Source organism: Acanthochromis polyacanthus, chromosome 18 (assembly GCF_021347895.1).
Source record: "Acanthochromis polyacanthus isolate Apoly-LR-REF ecotype Palm Island chromosome 18, KAUST_Apoly_ChrSc, whole genome shotgun sequence".
NCBI classification, from domain to species: domain Eukaryota; kingdom Metazoa; phylum Chordata; class Actinopteri; family Pomacentridae; genus Acanthochromis; species Acanthochromis polyacanthus.
The window spans coordinates 22,637,997-22,663,376 of record NC_067130.1 but is presented as its reverse complement, the minus strand read 5'-3'; the positions used below and the strand labels follow the sequence as shown (position 1 = coordinate 22,663,376).

Below are 25,380 nucleotides of genomic sequence, written 5' to 3'. Positions count from 1 at the left end.
AAGGTCAGTTTGTTTGTGGGTACATTTATATTAAATGGCCACATTCTGTGTTGCCGTGATTTCTGATCATCTAGTACTAATAAATGAACAAATGGTGCAGTTCTGACAATGCCATATGGGGAATATACAGCCTTGGCGGAGTACTGGTCTCTGAGTGCTTTTCTGGTTTGAAATTTGATGGGTGGGATGTTAAATATCCTCCAATTCTGGAATGACCCTTAAGGCGTTTGGTTTTTGTGCCACCCCAAGGTTTCCAGTATCCTTTTTCAGCCACTAATATGAAGCACTTCTGGAGGAGCCACTACATGGTTATGTAATTTCCAGCCAGAAAACTCCAATAGCTATAAAACAAAATTTCACATGTGACTGGATACTGTGGGGATTAGGTGCATTGTTATTATTATTAGTGCTGAGCAGAGGTCATGTGTGGTACAGTACACGCTGCAGGAGGTTGTCGTGACTTGCGGCTGCTGTGTCTCTTTAAACGCAGGGCGGAGAGCAGAGCACCGATTGTTCACGGAGCGGATTAGGGCTCCTGCGTCTGCTGCTACATCATCTTCAGCTGATCCGGAGGATTCCCTCTGCGGGAAACAAACAAGCCCTGCCTGTATGGTCAGATCAGCACCCAGCCATGGACTTCAACGTCAAAAAACTAGCTTCTGATGCCGGGGTCTTCTTCACCCGAGCTGTGCAGGTAAGAGTCGAGTCATTTACCGAACGTCCGTTCAGCAAAACGGAACAGGCTCCGGTAATATGGAATGGATTTACCGTCACTTGTAACCGCTTCCTGCATGGATGGGAGATAGCCTAGCTGTGGGCCACGAAGCTCGATTTATCCAACACACACAACGCAGCTGATGCTTCTGTGAATATAGGAGATTCAGGGGGCTTGTTCTGAAGAGCGCTGTAAGCCGATGAAGGTTTGTCAATTCATTATTGATGGCTGTGATCGAGTTATTCAGCCATGTGACCCAGCAGGCTGCTCCGTTTCAGTCCCAGCAGGGAGGAGAGCACTGGCTCCTGGTTACACTTTTTTTTTTTTTTTTTTAAGATGTCAACCAGGGGCAACTCATTTTTATCTGGGAAACAATCACTGGTAGCAGTTTTAAGATACAATACAGATCAGAATAATTCAAACTTACACATCCCACCAATATATACAATCAGTGGGAATTTTTCTGAAATATTGATTATAATTTCATTTGGCTTGTGTTTTCATTGTAAACATTCCATAAGGGGCGCCATATCCCCATGCTTTGACAGTGAGATCACTATTTTGAATTTTCCCTTACCTTAGAAAACTTTGTGGCACAATAAAAACTACATAGACTACAGATAACTTCCATGCAAAACAACTTTACTGTCAAATTTTGTGAATGCAAAATTGTAGAACAATCAGAACAATGTAAACAATAACTAGAACAATGTAAACCACACAAGAACAATTTAACAATATGGAAAAACATAATGAATAAGAATAAAATGTAAATATGTACACTATTAGTCAAAAGTTTGGACACACATTCTCATTTAATGTTTTTTTTTCTTTATTTTCATGATGATTTACATTGTAGATTCTCACTGAGGGCATCAAAACTATGAATGAACACATATGGAATTATGAAGTTAACAAAAAGTGTGAAATAAGTCCAAATATGTTTTATAGTTTAGATTCTTCAAATTAGCCACCCTTTGCTTTGATTACTGCTTTGCACACTCTTGGCATTCTATGGATGAACTTCATGAGGTCGTCACCTGAAATGTCCATCCATCCATCCATTCTCTATACACTGCTATCCTCATTAGGGTCACGGGGGGTGCTGGAGCCTGTCTCAGCTGACTCAGGTGAAGGCAGGGGACACCCTGGACAGGTCGCCAGTCTGTCGCAGGGCCACTTGAAATGTAATTAATGTAAATAATGTAAGTAAGTAATGCAGATTGTCATTTCTCTTTACTTAACTGGTTCTTGACATACTATGGATTCTAACAGTTGTCCAATAGGGCTGTGTACCAACCAGACTTCTGCACAACAGAACTGATGGTACCAACCCCATTAAAAAGGCAAGAAATTCCACAAATTAACCTTGACAAGGAACACCTGTGAAGTGAAAACCATTTCAGATGACTACCTCATGAAGCTCATGGAGAGAGTGCCAAGAGTGTACAAAGTGGTAATCAAAGCAAATTGTGGCTATTTTGAAGAATCTAAAATATGAAACATGTTTTGACTTGTTTACTTATGAAAATAAAGAAAAAACATTAAATGAGAAGGTGTGTCCAAACTTTTGACTGGTACTGTATATAAAACAATATATGATAAACTTCAGCCAAGTTCTTAAAAAAGATTTTAATTAGAACATTTCTTTATGGAGTTCTTACAATGGGTCTGTGATTCTGGAGATTGTCCAAAGGCATTGTGGGAAACACAGGAAACCAGTAACTGCAGAGGAAGGTGATTTTCAGAGGGCAACAAAAACAACAGTTCTGCACAGAAGTACTTCTGGAATGGATCCAGTAATGCAGGCAGCTCAGCATATTAACCCTATTTACTATTTTTATACATCTACATTCTCCATACGTGATCCAGAGGTGGATACAGCTGGTTGGGGGCGCTGGGACAAAATTTAGCTCCAGACTCCTGTCCTCCTACACTCTTTACCTTGTTTATGGTTGTATTGTAAAGTAATAGCATCTGTCCTCTGCCTGAATAGCAGTAAGACAGGAGACAAAAGGGGATACACACAACATGGATCTCTGTTGTTTTGCATCTAACAGTTTTCAACATTTCTGTCTTGTTTTGCCTCTTTTTGCTGTTGTTTCTTTCTTTATTGTTGTTGTATTGTGTCACTGTAATTGTTTTTGTATTTGTTTACCTCTTCTTGTGATTATTTTGTGTCTCTTTGTAGATGCTTCGCATCTATTAGCATTCATTTTCCATCCCTTTCTCGTCATTTTGACTTTCTTTATCACTGTAATGCGTCTCACTCATTTTCTGATTGTCTTGAATCATTTTGTGTCTCTTGGTGGTCTTTGTGACAAACTTCCCAGCAAGAAATGTTATCAAGGACTTCAGACAGAGTTTATGTATAGCTCCTGTTGCCTTTAAAGACCAGTGTAAACAGCTGTGGTTTAATGTCTCACCTGAATGCAGTGGTGCTGTATATGTATACTCCAGTACACTTAGAGCTTCCAGGTGCAACAGAGCAGCCTTCTGACCATGCCTGCTAGTACTGCAAAGTGTACATGTTGACACAAGGCTCCTAGAGTGCAGGACGTGCAATAAGGCCCTTATTTGACATTGTGACTTAGCAGTGCATATAACCAAACTGATGTAAGATCATTTATCACATTCTTAGACTGACAGAGTGCTCATAGCCTCCTAAGATCTGGCATCCACATATGCGGACATCTTGTTTTTTTTCCAAAGGAGATTTTTGTTCATAATAATAATAATAATAACAATAATAATGATGATAACAAAAAAAAAAACCCTGAGAGAGCGCATTACTCCACCAAGACTGTTCATTCCTCCATATGACATTGTCAGTAATGCAGCATACTTCTTAGTTATTGATCATCAAAACTCACAGCAACATAGAATGTAGCCATTTAATATAAATGTACCCACAAACAAAATGACCTTGTGATGAGCACAGGCGTGTGTTATGCACGTGTACTTTATGTATGGATACCAAATCGTGTGATCTAAATATGTTGCAGGCGGCAGGAATTGATGGGACTTGGAAACACCCCCACAATTTAATCAATTGTTCCTTGTATCATTTCGGACAGATAAGTCTTTATAAGTCCGTAGCGATGGATTTGTAGAAGGATCGCAATCATGTGATCGTTAGCAGGTATCTCATGTAGTGTTCACTTGCTTTCATAGTTACAGTGACTCCGTGCCGCTATCTGGCAATGATACAGAAATATTTAACAAATCCATGGATCCAGATTATGATCATTATGATCATAATCTGGATCAATCATTTATGATCATGCATCACTGCCAAAATCTAATCACTTGATCCTTGTGTCAGTTCTGTCCTTCCCTGAAAATTTCTTTCAAATCTGTCTTTGAGTAATGTTGCTAACAATCAGACAAACCAGCAGTGATTGTCACATAACTCTGCTGTGTTCCTTGACAGAGTAATCATAATAATGATAATAATAACAATATAAATATAATAATCAGATATTAGATATTCTCCAGTTATTATATTTATTGGTTACTCCTTATCCTAAATAACTAGTAGAAATCTTCTAATCCAGTCCTGTATCGACCACGTCCTCCTACATTCCCTTCAGAATTATATCACTTAAAGAACTTCTAAAAGTTATTTGATCTCTTCCATAAAGCTTCTGTCAGTCAGAGCCTCTGCCTGCTGTTGTATGTCAGTGATAGTGGACTACTTAGTCACTTGTCTGTCTTGAAGTCCAGCTGGCTGCTGACGTCTGTCAGTCAAATCTGGCAACCAGTGAAGAAAATTGAAGTCCAATAGCCGTGCCTGATTTCACAGATGGTATTTCTTGGCCTCCGTTGTAAATCAGAAGCAGTGGACAGTCTCATAACTTATTGCACAGAGCATATTTAAATGTTGCAGTTAATGGGAATGTATTTGTTAGTTCTGAACTGATGCTTTATTTTATTAAAGTTAATTGCTATTGGTACAGAATAAGATAATTCTGGTAAAATTCACATAAAGAAAGGCTAGTGTTATAGGGCTCGACTGTAGATGGATTTGGCACATGAGGATTAGTCTGACAATGATAATATTTGTGCATATCAGATATAGCTTTCATAGCTACTATGCATTGTTACTGACATTTTGGCCATTTATTCAGCGGCTATGCTGTGAGCAGGTCAGATACCACAGAGTGATATAAGGAGTCTTTTAGAGTCCAAACTCGAGGAAGTCAAAGCTGTTGGGTGGCTCTTGAAGGACAAACAGCATATAAGGCAGGTCATAATGTTTTGGATTGCTATTGTAATGTTTGTGCTCACATCTTTCTTTAACATGTTAGTAATCTAATGTTGGCTAGTCAGGACTAATAATGATGGAAATGCCATGAGAAGACACAATAAGAACAATTAAAGCTGCAAGCAGCGATGGACGGGTCCTCGCATCCACGCTGGTCGGCGAATCCATGCACGTTCACCAGGTGGCACTGTGACTGAGAGTGTGTGTCGGCCTCTGAATCACATCTGGACCAGAGTTTAATCACACGTAAAATTTCAGCCAGATTGGAGCATGTTCAGACTAGTTATACAGCATTTCCTGCCCATCCACCACCAGGTGGCGCTGTAACTCAGAGTGTATTTCAAACAGTGGATGTGATGAGGGCTGGACTCTGATCACTCATGAAAAGTTTCAGGCTGATTTGATCATGTAGAGGCCAGTTATACAGCATTTATTGTCCCTCCAACAGGTGGCGCTGCAACTGAGAGTGTCTGTTGGCCTGTAGATGTGATCAGGATTGGATTGTGATCACACATGGAAAGTTTGAGGCAGATTGGATCATGCAGAGGAGAGTTATACAGCAGTTGTTGTTTCATGGCGAAGCATCAAAACTCTAATGGTCGCCATGGCCACGCCATTTGGCTTCTGGTTAAACTTTTGATAACTTTTCATCACCAAGTCCTGCTGTGTGGACTGACAAAATTTCAGGTCTCCTGGAATTATCCCCAAGGAGGTATTAACTCTCAAAAATGAGAAAAATCATCAAAAATCTCACAATTAATCCAAGATGGCCGACTTCCTGTTGGGTTTAGGACATGGCTCCAAGAGGCTTTTTTGTGCGTCCTGATGTGCTCTATAAGCCTCCCAAATTTCATGGATGTAGGTGAAACGTGCTGGGGGGGCTGTTTGTTAAAAATACTGTAGGGGGCGCTATAGCATGTGCAGTGCCGAGATGCATACAGTGTTGTTCCTTGGGTCAATGGTGATGTGTGTGGTAATTTTTGTGAGCATTGGAGTATTCCTAACCTGTCAGAAAGGGCTTTGTTTTTCATGGCGATATTTGGTTGCTACGGCAACAGCGTTGCATGAAATGTCACACCCTTCACAGTGTGTGATTGTCAAGAGGTGAAGACTCGACTGACCAATTTCCAGCATGATATCACCAAGTTTGGGGCCATTGTACCTGAAAATATAAGGCCTTAAACTTACTATTACCAACAGGTGGCGCTATGACTTTTTCAAAATTTATGAGTGTGGATGTGTTCAGACTGGACCTGGTATCCAGCATGTGAAGTCTGAGGCAGATAGGATGTTGTTCAGCTGAGATATGAATCGTTAAATTTTCATGGCGAAACATCGAAATTGGTTTGGCCGCCACAGACACGCCCTTTGATGACAAGTCACCATTTTCACTGGGATGCATCATCAATGTGTTTAGGCTGTTGTCACTGCATTTGAAGTGAATATGATCAACCGGGTAACAATAGGGCATGAAAGTGTAAAAGATGTCTATTTCCTGAAACCACAAGGTGGCGCTATGACTGTCAATGAATATCCCTATGTGGATGACATCAGGACAGGACTGTCATCATACATGTAAAGTTTCAGGCAGATTGGAGCATGTTGAGAAGAATTAGACACCAATTCCTGTTTCATGGCGAAGGATCAGTTGTTTGAGGCTCCGCCATGGCCACACCTTTTGGCTTCTGGTTGAGTTTTTGATAACTTTTCATCAGAAAGGTCTGGTGCATGTACTGGCCAAATTTCAGTTCTCTCAGACTTATCCACAAGGAGCTATAAATTTTGACAAATGTACAGCAAATTCAAGATGGCCGACTTCCTGTTGGGTTTAGGGTGTGGCTGTGATTGACTTTTTGGTGTGTCCTGATGTGGTGCATATGCCCACCAAATATTGTAGCTGTAAATAAAACATTGTGGAAGTTGGCCTAATGACCACTTTTTCAATTTTGCAGGTGGCGCTATAGAGCCATTTTTCCACACATATGCGCAACTCCCATAAAATATCAAATTTTTCGCCAGTCCTGATGTGCACACCAAATTTCACGCGTTTTGGTTCATGATAAGGCCGCCAAAAAGGCAAGTCATTTCCCGAGGAGCGATTAAGTTTGAAAAATTTACAGCAAATTGAAGATGGTCGACTTCCTGTTGGGTTTAGGGCGTGGCTGTAATTGACTTTTTGGTGTGTCCAGATGTTCTGCATATGCCCACCAAATATTGTAGCTGTACATGAAACATTGTGGCAGTTGGCCTAATGACTACTTTTTCAAGTTTGCAGGTGGCGCTATAGAGCCATTTTGCCACGCACATGCGCAACTCCCATAAAATATCAAATTTTTCGCCAGTCCTGATGTGCATGCCAAATTTCACGCGTTTTGGAGTATGATAAGGCCGCCAAAAAGCCAATTTACTTTACGGGAGAAAAAAAAAAAAAAAAAAAATAATAATAATAATAATAAACCCTAGGGTTTCAATAGGGTCCTTGGCACCGCTGGTGCCTTGGACAGTCGGTGCCCTGGCACCGCCTGTCCTTCGCACCCTCGGTGCTCGGACCCTAATAAAACTGATAAAACAATCTAAAAAGACACAGTACCTCACAAGTTATGCTTCATATGCAGCAGAGAACAAGTGGGTCTTTAGCTTTGCTTTAAACACCGGCTTTACTGAGCAAGCTTACGTAATGTCAGACGAAAGAGCGTTCCATATAGACGGTGCACGGAAATGGAAAGCCAGCGCACCGTCTGTCTTCTTTTTTCCTCTAGCCACAGTCAGCAGACCTGTCTCCTGGGAGCACAAGGACCTTGCTGGTTCATATGGGACTACCAGCTCCTTTAAATATGATGACCCAATGTCATTTGCAGCTTTATATGTTAATAGAAGTATCTTAAAATTAGCTCTAACATGAACTGGGAGCCAGTGGAGTAAGATTAGCACTGGTGAGATGTGGTCATATTTCTTTATTCCAGTCAGAATGCAGGTTGCTGCATTCTGAACCATCTGTAAACTATGAAAGCTCTTCTTTGGCAAGCCAGACAGGAGAGCAGTACAATAATCCAATCTAGAAATCACAAAAGAATGGATAAGAACCTTGACATCCTTAAAAGACAAGAGAGCGAATCTAAGCAATCCTCCTAAGGTGGAAGAACGCTATTTTTGTCACCTCTCCTATGTATGAGACAAATGTAAGAGACTGATCAAAGGTCACGCCAAGGTTTTTAACACTGTCTTTGCACTAAATGATGCTGTCAACTAAGGTCCAGACACCGTTATTGTTCAGATGATTTAGTCTGTAGCTGATGATATGCTACACTTGGTGTAGGTGTCTATTGTACAAAGGTATGCTGCTGCTCTCAGATGTTAAACTACTTGTATGTAAAAGACACACACCAATTTCACAAGGCAGGAGCAGCTCATCATTGGCTGTCACATTAGTAGTGCCTAGTTTAACAAATTTAAATTAAATCTAACTTCCTCTAAAACCAAAAAAAATGCTGATTGACTTCAGGAGAAAGAAGTCCACACCGGCACCAGTCACCCTTTCTTGGCACAGAGGTAGAGGTTGTCTTCAGTTATAGATACCTGGGAGTGTAACTGGATGACAAGCTAGACTGGTCCAGACACATGGAGGTAGTGTACAAGAAGGGCAGACTTTACTTCCTGTGAAGGTTAAGGTCTTTAAACATCAGCAGGCCTCTTTTATGTACATTTTCCCAGACTGTAGTGGCCAGTGCTTTCTTCTTTGGGGTTGTGTGTTGGGGCTCCAGGGACAGAAACCGCCTGAATAAACTGATCAAGAAAGTGAACTCCAAAGCTGGTGTTGAGCTGGAATCAGTCAAACATGTGGCTGGGTGAGAATGCTCAGAAAACTGAACTCCGTTATGAGCAATGCTTCTCACCCACTACACAATCTGGAGGTGTTTAGGGAGAACACCTTCAGCCACAGACTCCTCCCCCCTCAGTGCAGGTCTGAGCGCAACAGGAAGTCCTTCCTACCTGCTGCAATCAGACTTTTCAATTCACATTAATTCACATTAATATTTTAAATTATGAGTCATATGGTGAGCATATGTTTTTAACTTTTGCAATTTTTCTAACATATACTATGCATATGGTCACACTGATGACTCTTAATGTTGGTGTTTGTTTTAAAATGCTGCTATTACAAATAATTTCCTGCAAAGTATTATTATTAGTGTTATTATTATTAATACACAATATGTAAATTTTAGGCCCCTTTTTTACAGTATACAGCAGAATTGAAACACGTGGAGTATTTCTTCTTATGAACAATCAAAATGCTACAAAAAGCTACATTTCGCTGCTTCTGCCACCCTTTGCCTTCGCGATAGATGCATAATCCTGGAGCTGCAGCTTGGAGCTTTCTTGGCTTCAGACATTTGAGTTTTGTGGACATTGATAAAGGCTTTATAGTATACAGTTATGGCCCAAAATAAGAGTTCTGCCCCTTGTGTGAGGGTGAGAACGTTTTGAAATGACCTTCTATATTGAAGTGCACGCCCCAAAGTAGAAACTCAATGCAAAAACAAATGTTCGCACCACTGATTTCACATTAGCATAAGTGCAAAAATGGGTTTGTGAAAGGGCCTGGAACAATAGACCTTTATTAGTTTTGAACTTCTGTGCTGTGTCTATCTCCATGTCAGCATCATTTGGAAAAGAGTTGCCAGATAAACTGAATTATTTTATTGTAAGATGAATAAGCAAAAGGATACAGAAAGAAATTTGCGATCAACTACGAAGAGGATGGGGAGCAAAGATGGGGACATGGCATTTGTAGATGCTTTATTAGGGTATGTAGCTATACCAAAATGTTGACTGACATGATGACTCCCAGTCTGTAGAAGCTTAGAAATATTCCAGCATTATAATGATCCAAGTTACATGTGTGTCTGTTGTATACTGTGCTTGTTAATACAGTGGCTGCTTGTATTTGAGTTACCTTTTGCTAACATTATCCCAGTCATTTATCAAGGCTGTTTTGTCAACCAATTGAGGACTGGCCCACTTAACTGAGTAGATACACATTTTTACATGTACAGGGTTATTCAAAAAGAATGGACCAATTTCATTATGCAATATTTTAATAAGGAAAAGCAATAGAAAACTCCTGCCAAGTCAGAAGTATTATACTCACAGTCAACTTTTATTTCCTGTCTTTAAAGTGTTCAATGTGGCCACCACCTGCAGCTCGGGCAACATCAATGCGATAAGAGAATTCCTCCCCAGACACGTATCAGCATATCATGATCCACTGAGTTGATTGCTGCTGTTATTCGATGTCATTCGCTGACCTTAAACATCAAATAAAAGCTGCTTGTGAGTAGAATACTTGTGACTTGACTGGAGTTTTCTATTGCTTTTCCTTATTAAAATGTTGCGTAATGAAATCGATTCATTCTTTTTGAAAAACTCTATATATAAGTAAGCGCTGCATTAGCAGTGTGAAATTGCTTTACAATCAAATGTTTCAAAAGCATGAAACTACAGACGGGATCAGAATAGTTTCATAGAAGGGAAAAATATAGATTTTTTTTGCATGATTGGCAAAAAATATACATATCTTAGGTGGTACTGATGTGACGGTTTCAATAAAATACACCTGACATACCATCTAAGTACAGCGAAATACCACTGTAGAATCAGCTTATACCATTACACTTGGAGTGAATTGGCCAGTTTTGATCTTGTTGCTGTGGAAATGTCATGGCAATCCATTAGTTTTTGAGACATTTCATTCAAAAGTCAAGACATTATGGTGCTGCAACTGGAAAAATCAGGGGATCACCAGATTCATGAGGCATCATGCTCTGGGAACCATGAATATCAAAGCCAAACTACAATAGCAGTCTAACCAGTAGTTACTGTAGACGTTGTTATATCTTTTGGTGAACATTCAAGTCTTGATGTCCTGTCACTTAGTTCACAGAGGAGAAGCTGGGTCAGGCTGAGAAGACAGAATTGGATCCTCACTTGGAGAACCTGATCACTCGGGCCGATGGCACCAAGAACTGGACAGAAAAGATCTTAAGACAAACGGAGGTGCTGTTGCAGCCCAATCCAAGTAAGTCCATCTCCCAATCAAAAAAAAATCTTTCAAATGGAAGTTACATCTCACAGCTCAAGTCATTGCTCTGTTTGAAAACCCATCATACATGCAGAGTGAAACATGTTTTTATTTCAGTTATTCAGCAGGCAAAACGTGTCATTATGAATTTTTTTTGAGAACACATCTGTATATATTTGGTCAGAAGCTGCTTTCTTTGTGGAAGCTTGAATTGACTTTCAACATGCCACTTTTTCCATTTAGCTGTATTTGTGGTATTTTGTCACCCCCCTGTTCAGCAACTCAATTTTATTACCAGTCAACTTTGAGTATAACTTAAGGTGCATTTTCACCATAGAAATGTCTCCTATTTAACAAGAATCTTTGAGGAAGTCCATTTTTACATGTGTGCTGTTGAGGTAGTACATTCAAAGAGTTGAGGATCTTTTGGGCTGAGGTTTACAGAATTAAACATCAGTGATTGGTCAAGTGCACTGGTGTTTTCACTACATCATTAAACACAATGTATTTCTGAAAACTCACATGTGCAAGTAGGTTGCTTTCCTTGTAGTTGCAGCAGAGAGTAGTCAGACTGGAGGAGACCAAGAGATTTTATTCAATGATGGACTGACAAGGCAAAGTTTTTCTGTTCAGTTTGGGCAGAGGACAGCATTCAGGGAGAATATGAGATCGTTTCACTTAGTTTACTTCACTCTAGTCAAGTCTAATCTCTGCAGTTGTCCTGAAGTTTAATTCCTTTGGATTTCTAGAGCCTTTTGTGGAAATGCACCTTTCATAGTTCTCAACTCTACATAAACTTCAGTTCATCCTGGTAGTGATGTTTAACCCTCTTCCTGTATATTTTTAAACCCTCCATGCTTCAGTTGATCACACTGGTAAGTCTTTACCTCATTTCATAGAGTTCTGTGTGAGAGAGGCTATGTGAACTCAGTGTAGCATATACATTCCTACAATATAGCCCTATTTTACTTTAGAGATTCAGGTGCAGTCTGCTGTACAATGTATGGACTAGCAAGAAACTGTGTTGTGTTGAATTGCTAATGAGAGTCTCCAGGATGACACCTGCCAGCACTTGTTTGATTGAATAGCCAGTGCTATCTTCAGGGACTGTGGCAGGTGAAATTACCAGTTAATATTCAAGTTAAGCCTGTAAACTACAGTACACCACAGGCCAAAACTACAGGCCAAAACAGAATAGTGGCTCCAAATCTATTTGGCTTGTGATTCCCCAAGACAGTGTCTCGTCTTATTAAAAATTTCACCATAGAAGTCAGAATATTTCTCATGGTTTCATTTAGATAACTACTAAATGAGGCCAGAAGAGATTGAATCATAAATAATGAACCAAAAAGCCAAAAAGGAGCAAAAAAATTCATAGATTAATTGACCGTTGTATCTTTGGAGGGACCCAAACCCATACTAATAATAACTTTATAAAGCACTTTTCGTCAAAGTGCTGTACACAGAAATAATAGGTTAGTACTTAGACATTCGTGCATTATTTCACATGAGTGTGTGTGTGTGTGTGCGTGTGTGTGGCGTCAGAATCGTTTCAAAAAGCGTGCGCAGCTATCAACTGAACGTGTCACACTCATGTGCTTTGACGCCTGTGCAGCAACCGCGCCTGACGCGTAATGTAGTTTCCCCATTGACTTATAATGGCCTCCCGTTCACGCACACGTTCACGTGTGATCATTGCTGCATGCCGGCAATCACACGACGCGGAGCGGCCACGCGTAACATTCATGCGTTTTTTTTACAAACGCACACATTAATGCTCACATGAAGATAATAGAACATTTCAGTCACGCGCTCACACGTACGCGGAAATGACGTAACAAGAAGCTGTGTACCTATGAAGCAGCGCATGCACGCCTGTCTGTCACTGTTTGACAAATACTGTTACGCGCTCACACACACACGCGCGGTCGCAATTTGTGATTGTACACAATAGAAAGTTGATCTGCACTGTGCGCACCACTTCGCGTAACATGAGCGTGTCGAGTAGTTCGGTGTTCCATTTTCATCCAGCTGATGGCGCTATTGTTCCAAAACACGGGGATAAATTTACCCTGTTTTTATTATTATTATTATTATTATTTGAATTAGGTTCTCAGGCTTCACGGCCCCGAGCCACTCGGCTGCAGTTCTTCTGACGTTTATTATTATTCCATAATTCATTTATTTATTTTTTAGTTGTGCACGTTCCCATGACGGTCATGCAGGTCTTAGCAGGCAGGCACTTCTCGGCATAACACCTGTTGACCACTGAGTCAGTCAGGCTGCAACGTTTTTTAATGTCAGGTAAGCATTTGTCTTTGTACCCAACTTATTTTCAGTTTTAAACAAGCCTGTACCCCTTTTATTTCCTGGGAATAACGAAAAATAATCAGAATGTGAAAATATCGATCGCAGTTATTCATATCAATAGCTTTAGCTTTGCTTAGATGAGACTCGAGGACAGTGTCAGTTTGTCAGTGAGGCTAATAAAAATTTGAATAACTTTCACAACAATTCTTATGGGTCTTGTAACTTATTATTATACTTATTATAACTTATTATTACTATGTAACTTAGCCTAACTTCTCAACTGCCGATAGTTTCATTAGCACAACGGGACCATCAGCTGCGTAAATAAAGATCATGTGATTGAGCCAGAACATAGAGTATCTCTAACAATAATCATAGGTTGTTGCACTAACAATGTTTTCTTTTCATCCAGGTGTACATTCATGTTAATTTTGAGTGACTGACAGACATAAACGTGCTTTGGATCTTGGAACTCAGGATGGAGGAATGTGGAAGAGCCATAATGTAGCCAGATGGAACGCTGTGACCGGTCAGGTGTGCAACCACGGCATAACAACCTGCGACACAGGGCAGAACAAAATTATTCCCTCACGGTCACCAGGATGTCAGATATGTGGTCAAGGCCAGTGATACCGAGGAGGACTGAGTGTTCATGATATAGCCTGGAGCAGGTATTGTGATGGATGTTAACTCTTTTGTTTTTCTTTATTTGTTTTCGTGTTGTTAATGTTGTGTGATTTCTTTTGATTGCACAATAGGATGCCGGTTGCAGGACTGAGGTCTCAGGTCGGAGTCAGTTTATCAATTGTGCCTGGTAGCACGGTGAGTGGCATCATAAAAATGAATGTATTTTGTTTATTTTTGCATTTTCCTTTCTGGTGGTCATATCATGATTTATTGTGTGATTTGTGTTGATGGTTACCATCGGAGTGGAGCATGTAATCTGCTCCATTCCCCTGTGATGGGTTCTGAGACTAGTTAAGTGAACCCCAAGCACTATTGCACCTTATGTCTTCTGGGAGATGACGTCTGAAATGTTGTAAAAATCCAGTTTGTCTCGGATCAATTTGTCTTTACAATGAAGCCAACTATCCATCCATCCATTTTCTATACCACTTTATCCTCACTAGGGTCGCGGAGGGTGCTGAAGCCTATCCCAGCTGACTCGAGCGAAGGCAAGGGACACCCTGAACAGGTCGCCAGTCTGTCCCAGGGCTACATATACAGACAGACAATCACACACACATTCACACCTACGGACAATTTAGAGTGATCAATTAACCTCAGCATATTTTTGGACTGTGGGAGGAAGCCGGGGTGCCCGGAGAAGAAGCCAACTATTTTTGCTTTTTTAAAATTGTAATAAAATAAAATTGTTTTTCAAACTTTTTGGTCAGGCCGCTGGTAACTAAAGGTTAAGTAACACTTTTGCCAGGTTACAATAATGTCCTCTCCACTAGTGAAGATGCAGAGATGGCTCTTCTCATTGTTGAGCTGCTCATGACACCCTTCAGAGAGAAGCTTACAGGGCTGCTCCTTCCTCACATGCAAGCTTACAGTCTTTTTCTATATATTGAATGCCATATCTGTTTATTCACAGTGACTGAGGATATTTCAAAAAGCAACTTAGTTTATCTCCAGGTTATTCTTTCTCATTGTTTCTTGATTCTTGTTTATTTTTCACCTTTTAAAAAAGTGACTTTATTTTCAAAGGATAGTCCCGTGAGATGTGCCATCCCATTTTCAAGGGGGTCCTTATTATATTTAATTATAATATGGATGTCTTTGTTCCTTACAGATGTGTGCCTCCGCAGCTGACACTGAATCAGTCCTCACTGCTTGTGCAAGTCCTTGCCTGATACTGCCTGGTAAGCATGTAATTTTCATTAGGGAGGGGTGCTCTACGGTAGCCCTGAAGTGCAAATCACAGCAAAAAAACAGAAAACACAACGGTAAATCAGACAACACAACGGCAAAACTGCTTAGGCGAGAGAGATATCCACAGGGACAGGGATCATGGTTTTAGCCAGAAGAATACATAACTACACATTTAGGTCCTATGGATATCTCTCTCGCCCGAGCAGACCTACTTCCGTTTTGGTCAATGTTGTTGTGCTGTCTGTTTTGCCGTTGTGTTGTCCGATTTGCATTTGCATTTTCTGTTTTGCTGTTGTGTTTTCTGTTTTGTTGTTGTGATTTGCACTTCAGGGCCACTGTAGTGCTCTTGCTTATCAGTGCAAAACTTTAAAATGGTGCTCGACAGCCCAGGACACATAGGCTACACGAGATGTGGTACTCAGGTGGATTGCATCAGGAGACTGGATGCCGAGGAGAGGAGGCTGGAGCACACAAAATGGTGCAGAAGTAAACTTAATAAAGGTGCACAACAGTTAGACAAATGTTTCGACACCAGTGTGTGTCTTCATCAGAGTAATTACGCAGTAAGACACAACTGTCTAACAGTTGTGCTCCAGCCTCCTCTCTTCTGCATCCAGTCTCCTGCTATGGCCCACCTGAGTACCACATCTACTGTAATCTAATTTTCATGGTTAATATATCAGGTAATTGTTTATAGTCTTTTAAGAATTGTAAAAACTCAAAACTACCTTGTTTAGACTACAAAATGTAGTTTTTCATTCAGTCTCTGAACATAGCCTACTCTGGCTTCAGGCGATTCATCGGTTTCTACCCAGAGAAGGGAACAGAGGCTATCCAGGGACAGGATGTCACCAAAATTATGGTCCAGAAGATCTCTGCCACAGTGAGCACACACATCTCCACACGACTGAAGAACCTTGTGGACTTTGAATGCGCTACACTAAACCAGGAGAGACTTGTCGTCTGCTCTATGGGCATCTAACATTATTGTACATTCCTTAGTTATTTTTTATTATTGTCTTTTGACTTTAGAGAAGCAACACTGGAATAAAGCCAGGGAGAGGAACAACCACCAGCAAAGAGACAGTCATGTCTCTCTGACTGAGAGGATTCCTCTTTAAATTAGGACTGTCCACACATACCCAGACAATGATAAACATGCCTTTACACCTCACTGAACTCTGTATAAGAGGTCAAACATAAGCCTCACAGGACAGTTTGAGTTCAGCACATACCTACTGCACAGATATCTGATGAGAGGAAACACAAGCTGTGAGGGACATTTTTTATTGCCATTTTTCCAGCAGACACTATTTGGCTTTTTTTATTTTGTAACTTTGAATATCTTTGTCTTGTTTGCCTAGAACATCTAGCAGCATTCATGTTGACACTGTCTAAATAAATATTTGTTTGATTACATCCTTTGTAAGTTGTTCATTGATTACTTAGCATTGGCTTAACACCATCAATACAGTAACTCTCCAGTACATACTACATATTTTCTAGCCTTCAAGGTGACTGTAAAAGACTGAAGGTGGCTGGGGTTAGAGATTAGCCTCTACATTGGCACATCTGTCAAGATGCGAGGACCACAGAGAGCCATTTAACCATTTATTTCTTCTGCTTTGAATCTGATTGTCTCATAGATGATGATGGTGCAAAGGACACATGTAATAAATGGAAACAATAATTAACAAAAATAGGTGTTATCAAACACATCAAAACACATACAGTTAGTGAAGAGTCCACATTAACTCACTCAAAAATGCATCTCAAATACAAAGCAACAGGAAGTCAGCAGGCAGCATGCTGTGGCAGACAAGAGGCAGAGCAGTGCAGGGCTGAGGCTTCTATCACCTCTGGTGACTCCTGTTTGGCCAATGAAAGCAAGTACAGGTGACAGTGTTTTCTACAGTGACTGTTGGAAAAAACAATGGTAGTTGTTTTGCACACGTTTGACACTAGACAAGAATGTCCACCATTATTAAAATAAAAACTGAAGGAATATCTTTTGATATAAATGTCTCAATTTATTAATATTAACAATATTCACAGTCAAACTGTGTGTATGTTACTGTGCAACTTTGTGTCTGTGTGTTTCAATTAACCTAAATCTGTGTTTCAATTATCCTAATTCTAGTAGTAAAACTGCATAACATGTCTATATAGACCCCAGCTAGCAAAAGTGAAGTGAGTAATTTAAAACGTGTTTTGATCCTCCACGACAGCACTGGTCTTCCACTTGGACACTGTCCTCTGTCAGGCACAAGCTGTGAGGGAAACAAGACGGCAGTCACTCCACTTTTAGAATAATATTACTATTATTACTATACTATTATTAATAATATTACTCACACAATGAGGCAGAGTATCAACGCAGCCTGTGTTCACAGTCACCTTGGGCCAACACCAGTCCCACCACTGCTGTCACACTTAGTGTCTTCGGGCGCCGGCCTCGGAAGCTGTCGGAAGCTCTACTTGTCAGCGAGACTCTTCGTCGTCTTCTTCTTTTCCGCCAGGCAAAGTATGGCTCACTGCTGCCTCCCCTGGCTGACTAAAATGAAAAGGCCAACTGCACTACGCGCTCATGTTACATGGAGTGGTGCGCACGGTGCAGATCAACTTTCTATTGTGTACAATCAGAAATTGCAACCGCATGTGTGTGAGCGCGTAACGGTTTTTGTCAAACAGTGACAGACAGGGGTGCACACACTGCTTCATAGGTAGACAGCTTCTTGTTACGCGTGAAATACAATCTGCACGTTACAACGCACGCACGCACGCACGCATGCGTAACATAATAATCATGCATGTACGCACACGTTGCTGGGAGTTGCTTTGATTGTTTTGAATCGATTCTGACGCCATAGTGTGTGTGTGTGTGTGTGTGTGTGTGTGTGTGTGTGTGTGTGTGTGTGTGTGTGTGTGTGTGTGTGTGTGTGTGTGTGTGTGTGTGTGTGTGTGTGTGTGTGTGTGTGTGTGTGTGTGTGTACTTGTTTATGCTATACCGGTGGGGACTTTGATCTGACTATTTGCTATATCGGTGGGGACCTAAAATGAGGTCCCCACGGGTGGCAACACCGTTTTCTTGGCCATGTTGTTGTTAATAAAAAATGTAAAAGTGCAAAAACGTTTCTTTAGGGTTAGGCATTGATTTGGTGATGGTTAAGGTTAGGGTTAGGGTAAGGGTTAGGGGTTAGATATGAATGGGAGTCAATGGTAAGTCCCCACGAGGATAGGAGCCCAAACTTGTGTGTGTCTGTGTCAGTGGTGTAGTGGTCCCTGGAGAAGTGGGGATACTCTTAATTTTCACCTTTTTTTAATTAGTGTTTCCCCTGGGTTGAAATGGCTGTGAGGTGGTGGGGTTACTTTCAGCTGAAAGTTGTTGAGGGGGGGGGGGGATTATATATACACTATCGGGCCGTCTCCGTCTCCGTCGCACACCCCCCGCGGACAGTCTCATCAGTCCGGCGGGTTTGCGCTGCACTTTTTTTTTTTTTTTGCCGCGAACCAGCGAGGCGGCAATGTCGGCAGAATTTTAATGAGGCGGTGGCCTATACCAGCGAGGCGGCCCGCCTCGTCAGCTATATGGGAGGGGAAACACTGAATTAGTCCAGAAAAACGCCCTGTTTTAGAAACAGTGACATAGAAGACTACGCTATTCAATTTATTCAGTCATTTCTATTTGCCCACTATTATAAAATTATCATGACTTGATTAGGAGCAGTTTGTAGTTATTACTGGTCACACAAGCAAACTGGATTAATGTAACATGCATTTATCATGAGGCAAACATGGTGTTTCAGTTACTTTTGAACATTTATTTAAATAAAATACTTCAAATATGAAGTTGACAGTGCATCCTTGTTCATATTTCATCATGAATAAAACCTACAACTCATTCTCTTCCACACATCAAAACCAATCAGATAAACTCAAAACTGCACTTTCAAAACTGAAATAAATCATTTACCTCCCTTCCTTTTCATTGTTGTCTGTCCCTATACAAAATAAGATAGCCTGGTTAGACCTCAATATTGTTTTAGGTCGAATCTTAAACTACCTGTCCCCATTCTTGTGTTTTTACTTACTTTAAAATCAACTACCAGCCTAGAGGTTTTCCCACATTATCCCAATCTAGCTAGCTTCAGACTTACGTTAGAATAACGTTAGCCTTTCTAAACGTTAGTCAGACTCGGCCCGACACTCAGTTTAACCACTGGTGACAAAATATCCTCTCCTTGAAATGTGCAGTCATGTTGCCAGTAGTTTAAAACAATGATTCATTTGGAAACCACCTTAAAACTTACCTGAGAATTATATCGTCCATGAAAGTAGGTTCGCTCGATACGTGCCACTCACTTGAAAGGTGTTTATTCTGCCTTTCTCGCATTTCCGCGCATCTTTCAAGCAGACCTGTCAATCAACTGGAGTGCCACAGAGGTGTTAGCAAAATTTTCCTCTGTATGACCCGCCCTACTCTGCCTCTGATGGGCTCATCCCTAAAGTTAACCAATCAAATCAGTGAAGGTAGCATGTACCAGCCAATTACAGGCAGAGGAGGGTTGTTCATGGCTTCATCATCCTTAAGGAAAAGAGGGCTACCTGGCACACAGATATTACTGAATGATGCGCACCAGGGAGCATTAGAAGTGGGTATACGCAATGCTAACTGAAAAATAAGTGGGTATACGCCGTATACCACCGTATACCCTGGACTACACCAGTGGTCTGTGTGTGTGTGTAAAGAAATTCAAAAAAAAAAAAGTGAAATCCCTCACCCCCCCAAAAAATTTTTTATGTGTGGCAACATATCTTTAGTTTCCAGATTTTGTCATATATCCAGAAGACCTTTATTAAATCAAGAAAAGAACAAAAATGCCTAAATGTTTTCTGGTGACAAACAAATATATGTGTCTGTGATTCCATCATAGAGAATTCAGAGTCACTGGAATTTCAAGACTGCCAGGATATATATTCTTTAGGTATGAAAATTTAGCTGCAAATGAAACTCTAACCCTAACACTATCCCAAATAAGTTTTGAAAAAACACCTTTAACTGTTAATTAGACCAGCCAACTGTAATGTATGTGTTTTTTTGTTTATCCAGAAACAAACTTTTCATACTTTAATATCTTGAAATGAAATATAGGAATTTTAAAGTTTGTTTGTTTTTGTTGTTTTTTTTAAAAAACAACAACTGTTGTACGGATGATTAGCATTGTCGCTTCACAGCTTTGAGGGTCCTGGGTTCAGATCTGGGCCTTCAATCTTTCTGTGTGGAGTTTGCATGTTCTATCTGTGTAGCGTGGGTTTTCTCCTGGTACTCTGGTTTCCTCCTACTGTCCAAAAACATGCTGACGTTAATTGATAATTCTAAATTGTCCCTAGGTATGAATGTGAGTGTGATTGTTTTCTCTATGTGTAGCCTTGTGATAGACTGGTGACCTGTCCAGGGTGACCCCTGCCTTCACTCAAAGTCAGCTGGAAAAGGCTCCAGTCCCCCTGCGAACCTAATGAGGACTAAATGGTGTATAGATAATGGATGAATGAATGTTGCATATGATTTCACAGTGGTCTCTTTGCCACCTGATATCCAGGTGCTCGAATTGAGGAGTTCATCTATGACAAGCTGGACAAGAAGCTTCCTTCCAGAACTACCAATGCAGAGCTGCTGGGCCAGTACATGCTGGAAGCTGCCAATGAATTTGGTCCAGGAACACCATACGGTGAGCAGAGTAGCTACTGAAACTGATACTGCTGCAGTTAATGAGACTTACAGTGTGTTGTCTGCTTTGTACACATGAAGTGCTTTAGGACTAGAGAAGCAACAATATTTTACTAGTCACATCTTTAATGTATTATCACTCATACTGTATGCTCTGAAAAGCTGCTTTGAATGTGAACAACATCTATTTGGATAAAATGAATATAATGTTGCTAAAGAGATCAGGCTGCACCTCATTATCACTTTGATACAGGGATAAAATACTGCTTGGCAGAGTGGTGCAGAGACCTTTGGAGGGGCAGGTGCTCAAAGTTAAAAGGGGGCACATGGAGCAAGAATTTGAAACACCATACAGAACCATACCTTACAATATAACTGGCTGAATTGTAGTAACCCATAATCATGAAGAATCTGGCATGGAAGCAGTGGCACAGTGGTTAAGTTTCTGGACTACTGATCTGGAAGTCATTGGTTCAGATCTTGATTTGGCTACCATCTGGTCCTTCAGCAATGCTGGCAAGTTATAATTGTTAATATTTTGAAGTTGAATTTAGATCACCATGAGACACTAGACTGTTTAACTGTGGTGACTCTTCCTGGAGTCCTTTCTTTTAAATTTCATACTTTTTCATGACATACAGTGGGTACGGACAGTATTCAGACCCCTTGAAATTTTTCATTCTCTGTGTCATTGCAGCCGTTTGCCAAAATCAAAAAAAGTTCATTTTATTTCTCATTAATGTACACTCAGCACCCCATCTTGACAGAAAAAACAGAAATGTAGAAATTTTTGCAATACTACATACCTAAATCCACTGCTACCAGTACTACTACTCGAGCAAAGAAGTGGAAATGCCCAAAACAGAGGTGCAGGCCCTGGTAATAGAAAGAAAGCTGGCATTCAGATACAGAGAAAGGGAAACAAGAGGAACCAGCTGGAATCTGACCAACGTGACGGGTCAGATAATGAGCCTCCGCAGAAGAAACAGCCGAGTCGTGCGTCAGTCAAAACATTAGCAAGGCCCTGAGTAAGAAGAAGCTAATAGCTGGACACAGAATGTTAACCAGCTTTTTCAGAATCTAATCATTATATCCACTTATCACTGTATCCATGTGCGTATTTGTGTATCGTACCTACTGTAGGCAGTACCCTGATCACTGTAGCAGAGTACCAGAAGCGACTGGGGGGAGCTGAGCGTGAGTTCCTTCACACCTCAGCTATCAATTTCCTCTCTCCTCTTCGCAACTTCCTGGAGGGAGACTGGCGAACTATATCAGTAAGTCTGACTGAGCGACGTTAGCTGCTACTATAAGTCCTTGATACTTTATACCTGAGTTGATATTAGCACCACCTAAGTGAAGAAAAATATGTTGCCTTGGGTTATCGCAGACACGTCTGCACTGAAGCTGATTTTGTGCCGTTTATCCAAAGTGTCTTGTCGAGCAGAGCTGCCTCATTGCGCTGTTATATGGATAAATAAAGACCTAATGTTGCAAGGTTTGTTCCTTGCAGTAGATCCCTTGTTTCTGACTGGGTTCCTGTTCTCTTGTGCAGAAAGAGAGGCGCCTTCTTGAGAATCGCCGACTAGATCTTGACATTTGCAAGGCACGTGTGAAAAAAGCCAAGCAGGCAGAAGCCAAAGCAGCGGTGAGAATGAAGTTCCACACTGTTGTACTTGTTTTTATCACTGCAGATCGTCTTTCTCCTTCCACTGTCATTTGTAAAGTATTAGAATCATAGTAACCATCAGACTCACCATAGTCAGCTTCTTAGTCAGCACTAGTTATACTGATAACATCCACACAGCCACTCTATTCAATTCTTTAAATTCAGTACAAATCAATTCAAATAAATTGGGCTGAATTGAATTCAGTTTTGTTCATATGGCAGTAGGGTGAAGACCTTACAAAAGAGTGAAATCAAACTAATCCAAAGACCTTTGGGTTCCTTTAAGCAGGCACTCTTAACTTTTAGTTTCTGTTTTGCAGCAGACACATAAGCCCAGCACTGATGAACCCATTACATTTCAAGCCACTAATGGCAGACATTTGAGAGAGACTCATGAAAAACCTGTAACGTGTAGTATTAGTTATATTTTTTCTTCATTAGTTGTTGGAGACAAAAATATAGCTCAAAGAACTTTGAGTCTGTTGTAGACATAAATTCATCACATCACCAGAAACAAGTGATTGGGGTCTATATAGTAGACACGTTGAAAGCTTAGTCATTTCAACTTCTGCTTTTTTTGTTCAGTGGCTAACCATCCAGTGTTCTCTCTCAGCTTCCAGCTGCTGTTGTAGCTATAGGAAATACCAATCAAATTTGCTATCCTAAATGGTTCAGATATAGCCTAGCCGCGCTAGACCCAGCTCTTACGACGCAGGGGTCTAGTTACCCTTGGCAGGGAGGGAGGCGGGCTAAAAGGGTGTCTTTCAAATCACTCTGCAGCAACTGGGTAGGTATACAACCAATCAGCGCAACGAATAGGCTGACGTAGTTCCTAGAGCGCCGGAAATCAGAGGATGTGGGAGTTCGGTGAAGCCTTATTTATTTAGTCAATGGGTGAAGCTCAAGTATATTAAAGACATGTTAACAGAAAGATTATTCAGAGTCGGTGCTAATGGAGCTCAACGACTGTTGTCGTTTTTGTTGTCGACCCTGGCAGAGAATTAAATTCGTTGCCGTGGGTTGTCTAGCACGGCTAGGCTAGTTGTTTCCGGTTGTTTCTGTCAGAATCGTCGCGCCTCTGTCGTCACTTAGTTACGCCCGCCTTCTGACTCTACACTTCATGGTGATTCGTCCGGCCAGTTTTAGGAGCATCCAGCCTCGAAGCTTACCGAGGGTAACTAGAACCTTGCGTCGTCAGAGCTGGGTCTAGCGCGGCTAGGCTAGTTCAGATAGCCTTTGTCATATTTGTGAAAGTTAGGAATAGTCTTCCTGACAAAATTCCATTTATTACAACTGAGTGATAGATTATATTAACAAGTTTGTCAGTGATTTGCTGGAATATAGGGAAATGTGATCACAGGCAGCTGATGTTAGTCTACACAACACCGTGCATTCCCATACCCTACTTTCTCATTAGATTGTGTATCTGTCAATTAAATGGCGTTTTTCTGCCTCACATTGACCAGAAATGAATTAATAGACCGTTAAAACTGAGAAAAGATGACTGCAATGTGAGCCACTTTGACTTTACAAACCTGTAGTTCTATATTAAATATATTTGTTAGATTAGCTGTTCTCTACCATCTCAGTGCATTATGACTGAAAAAGATTCAATACAGCAAGTACAGTAACGTAATACATTTTGTTAATAGAAGAAGACACAGCTTCAGACATGAACATTTTCATGCCAGCTCATGCATGTAAAGTCTGGCGTTGGAATGGGACTTGCAATTATTTTGTTTTTCCTGCTTTACACTGAACAAACCTAAAATGTTTGAAAAGCTGTTGAGATGCTCTTCTGGCTGCCATTTACTCAGTGCCTCTGCTTGTAGTGTTTGTTGCATGTATCTCAGACTAACTGAGAATAAGTTTCTTAAGCCTTGCACTGACTACAAGATGCTTTGACCAAATCCATCACCCTTTGACAGCAGAACAATGGTCACAGGGAGCTAGTGGAGAAGAATATACTGAGATGCAACACTTTACTGGCACACATGGTTTTTAAAGAACCATGAACCATGCTAGAATTGGCAAGTTAGACAGTAAATGTAAAAGTTTATGTCAGTGCAGTTATGTAATGTTGAAGTACAACTGTGGATACAGTAAAAGTCTTAGTAACAGTCAGCTGGAGGTGCTGGTGACATACACCTGTGACCAGAGTTGATACAGAGAAGACACTGGAAATTTTAGACTACTGGTAACGTCAAGCTAAACATAAAACTGCTTAACTAAGTGATTCTAAAATTCTGTAAATATGTTTGCATTGTTCTAAATAACCACTAAAGAAATGCAATATTTGTGTTCCTGTTAGGATTCTATGGAGCCCCTAAGGTGCCACAGAAGAAAAAAAATATAAATCGTACACACACGATACTAAAACGTGCGCACGACATACTTATTCGTGCGCACATTTTAGCTTAAACATGCGCACATTTAAGCTAAAACGGGCGCACTTTATATTAAAACGTGCACGTTTTAAGATAAAACGTGCACTCGAAATAAAGTTATTTACTACGTTTTGACTTGTCCTTGTCCTCGGCCACTATGTCTTCCAGTAGTGACATCAGATGTTTTCAAACACACACACAATGGAGAGAAGAAGTGAGCTCCTTAACTTTTTCTTCCACCTCGGAATGTCATATAATGACATTCTTGCTGCTCTTGCCATGAGAGATGGAATAATCCTAAGTAGGAGAACTTTGCTGCGCATACTAAAAGACAACAGGCTCAG

General features: G+C 40.7%; 1 protein-coding gene across 11 annotated transcripts in view; it reads left to right on the top strand.

Annotated features, from left to right (window-relative positions):
* The first annotated feature begins 417 nt into the window (after positions 1-417).
* The window catches only part of LOC110969856 (endophilin-B2-like), a 67,095-nt gene continuing 42,132 nt past the window's right edge, over positions 418-25,380 (top strand). The window contains exons 1-8 of one of the 11 annotated variants that reach the window (XM_051938263.1): positions 10,952-11,061; positions 13,261-13,368; positions 13,852-14,045; positions 14,133-14,569; positions 15,173-15,242; positions 20,853-20,981; positions 22,124-22,257; positions 22,536-22,628. In XM_051938263.1, the coding sequence (XP_051794223.1) occupies positions 14,453-14,569; positions 15,173-15,242; positions 20,853-20,981; positions 22,124-22,257; positions 22,536-22,628 (543 nt within the window). In that variant the 5' untranslated portion in view covers positions 10,952-11,061; positions 13,261-13,368; positions 13,852-14,045; positions 14,133-14,452. Of the gene's footprint in view, positions 695-10,919; positions 11,062-11,927; positions 11,940-13,260; positions 14,046-14,132; positions 14,570-15,172; positions 15,243-20,852; positions 20,982-22,123; positions 22,258-22,535; positions 22,629-25,380 lie in introns of those variants that run through there. The other 10 variants (XM_051938262.1, XM_051938268.1, XM_051938267.1 and 7 more) reach the window with 10 other exon arrangements.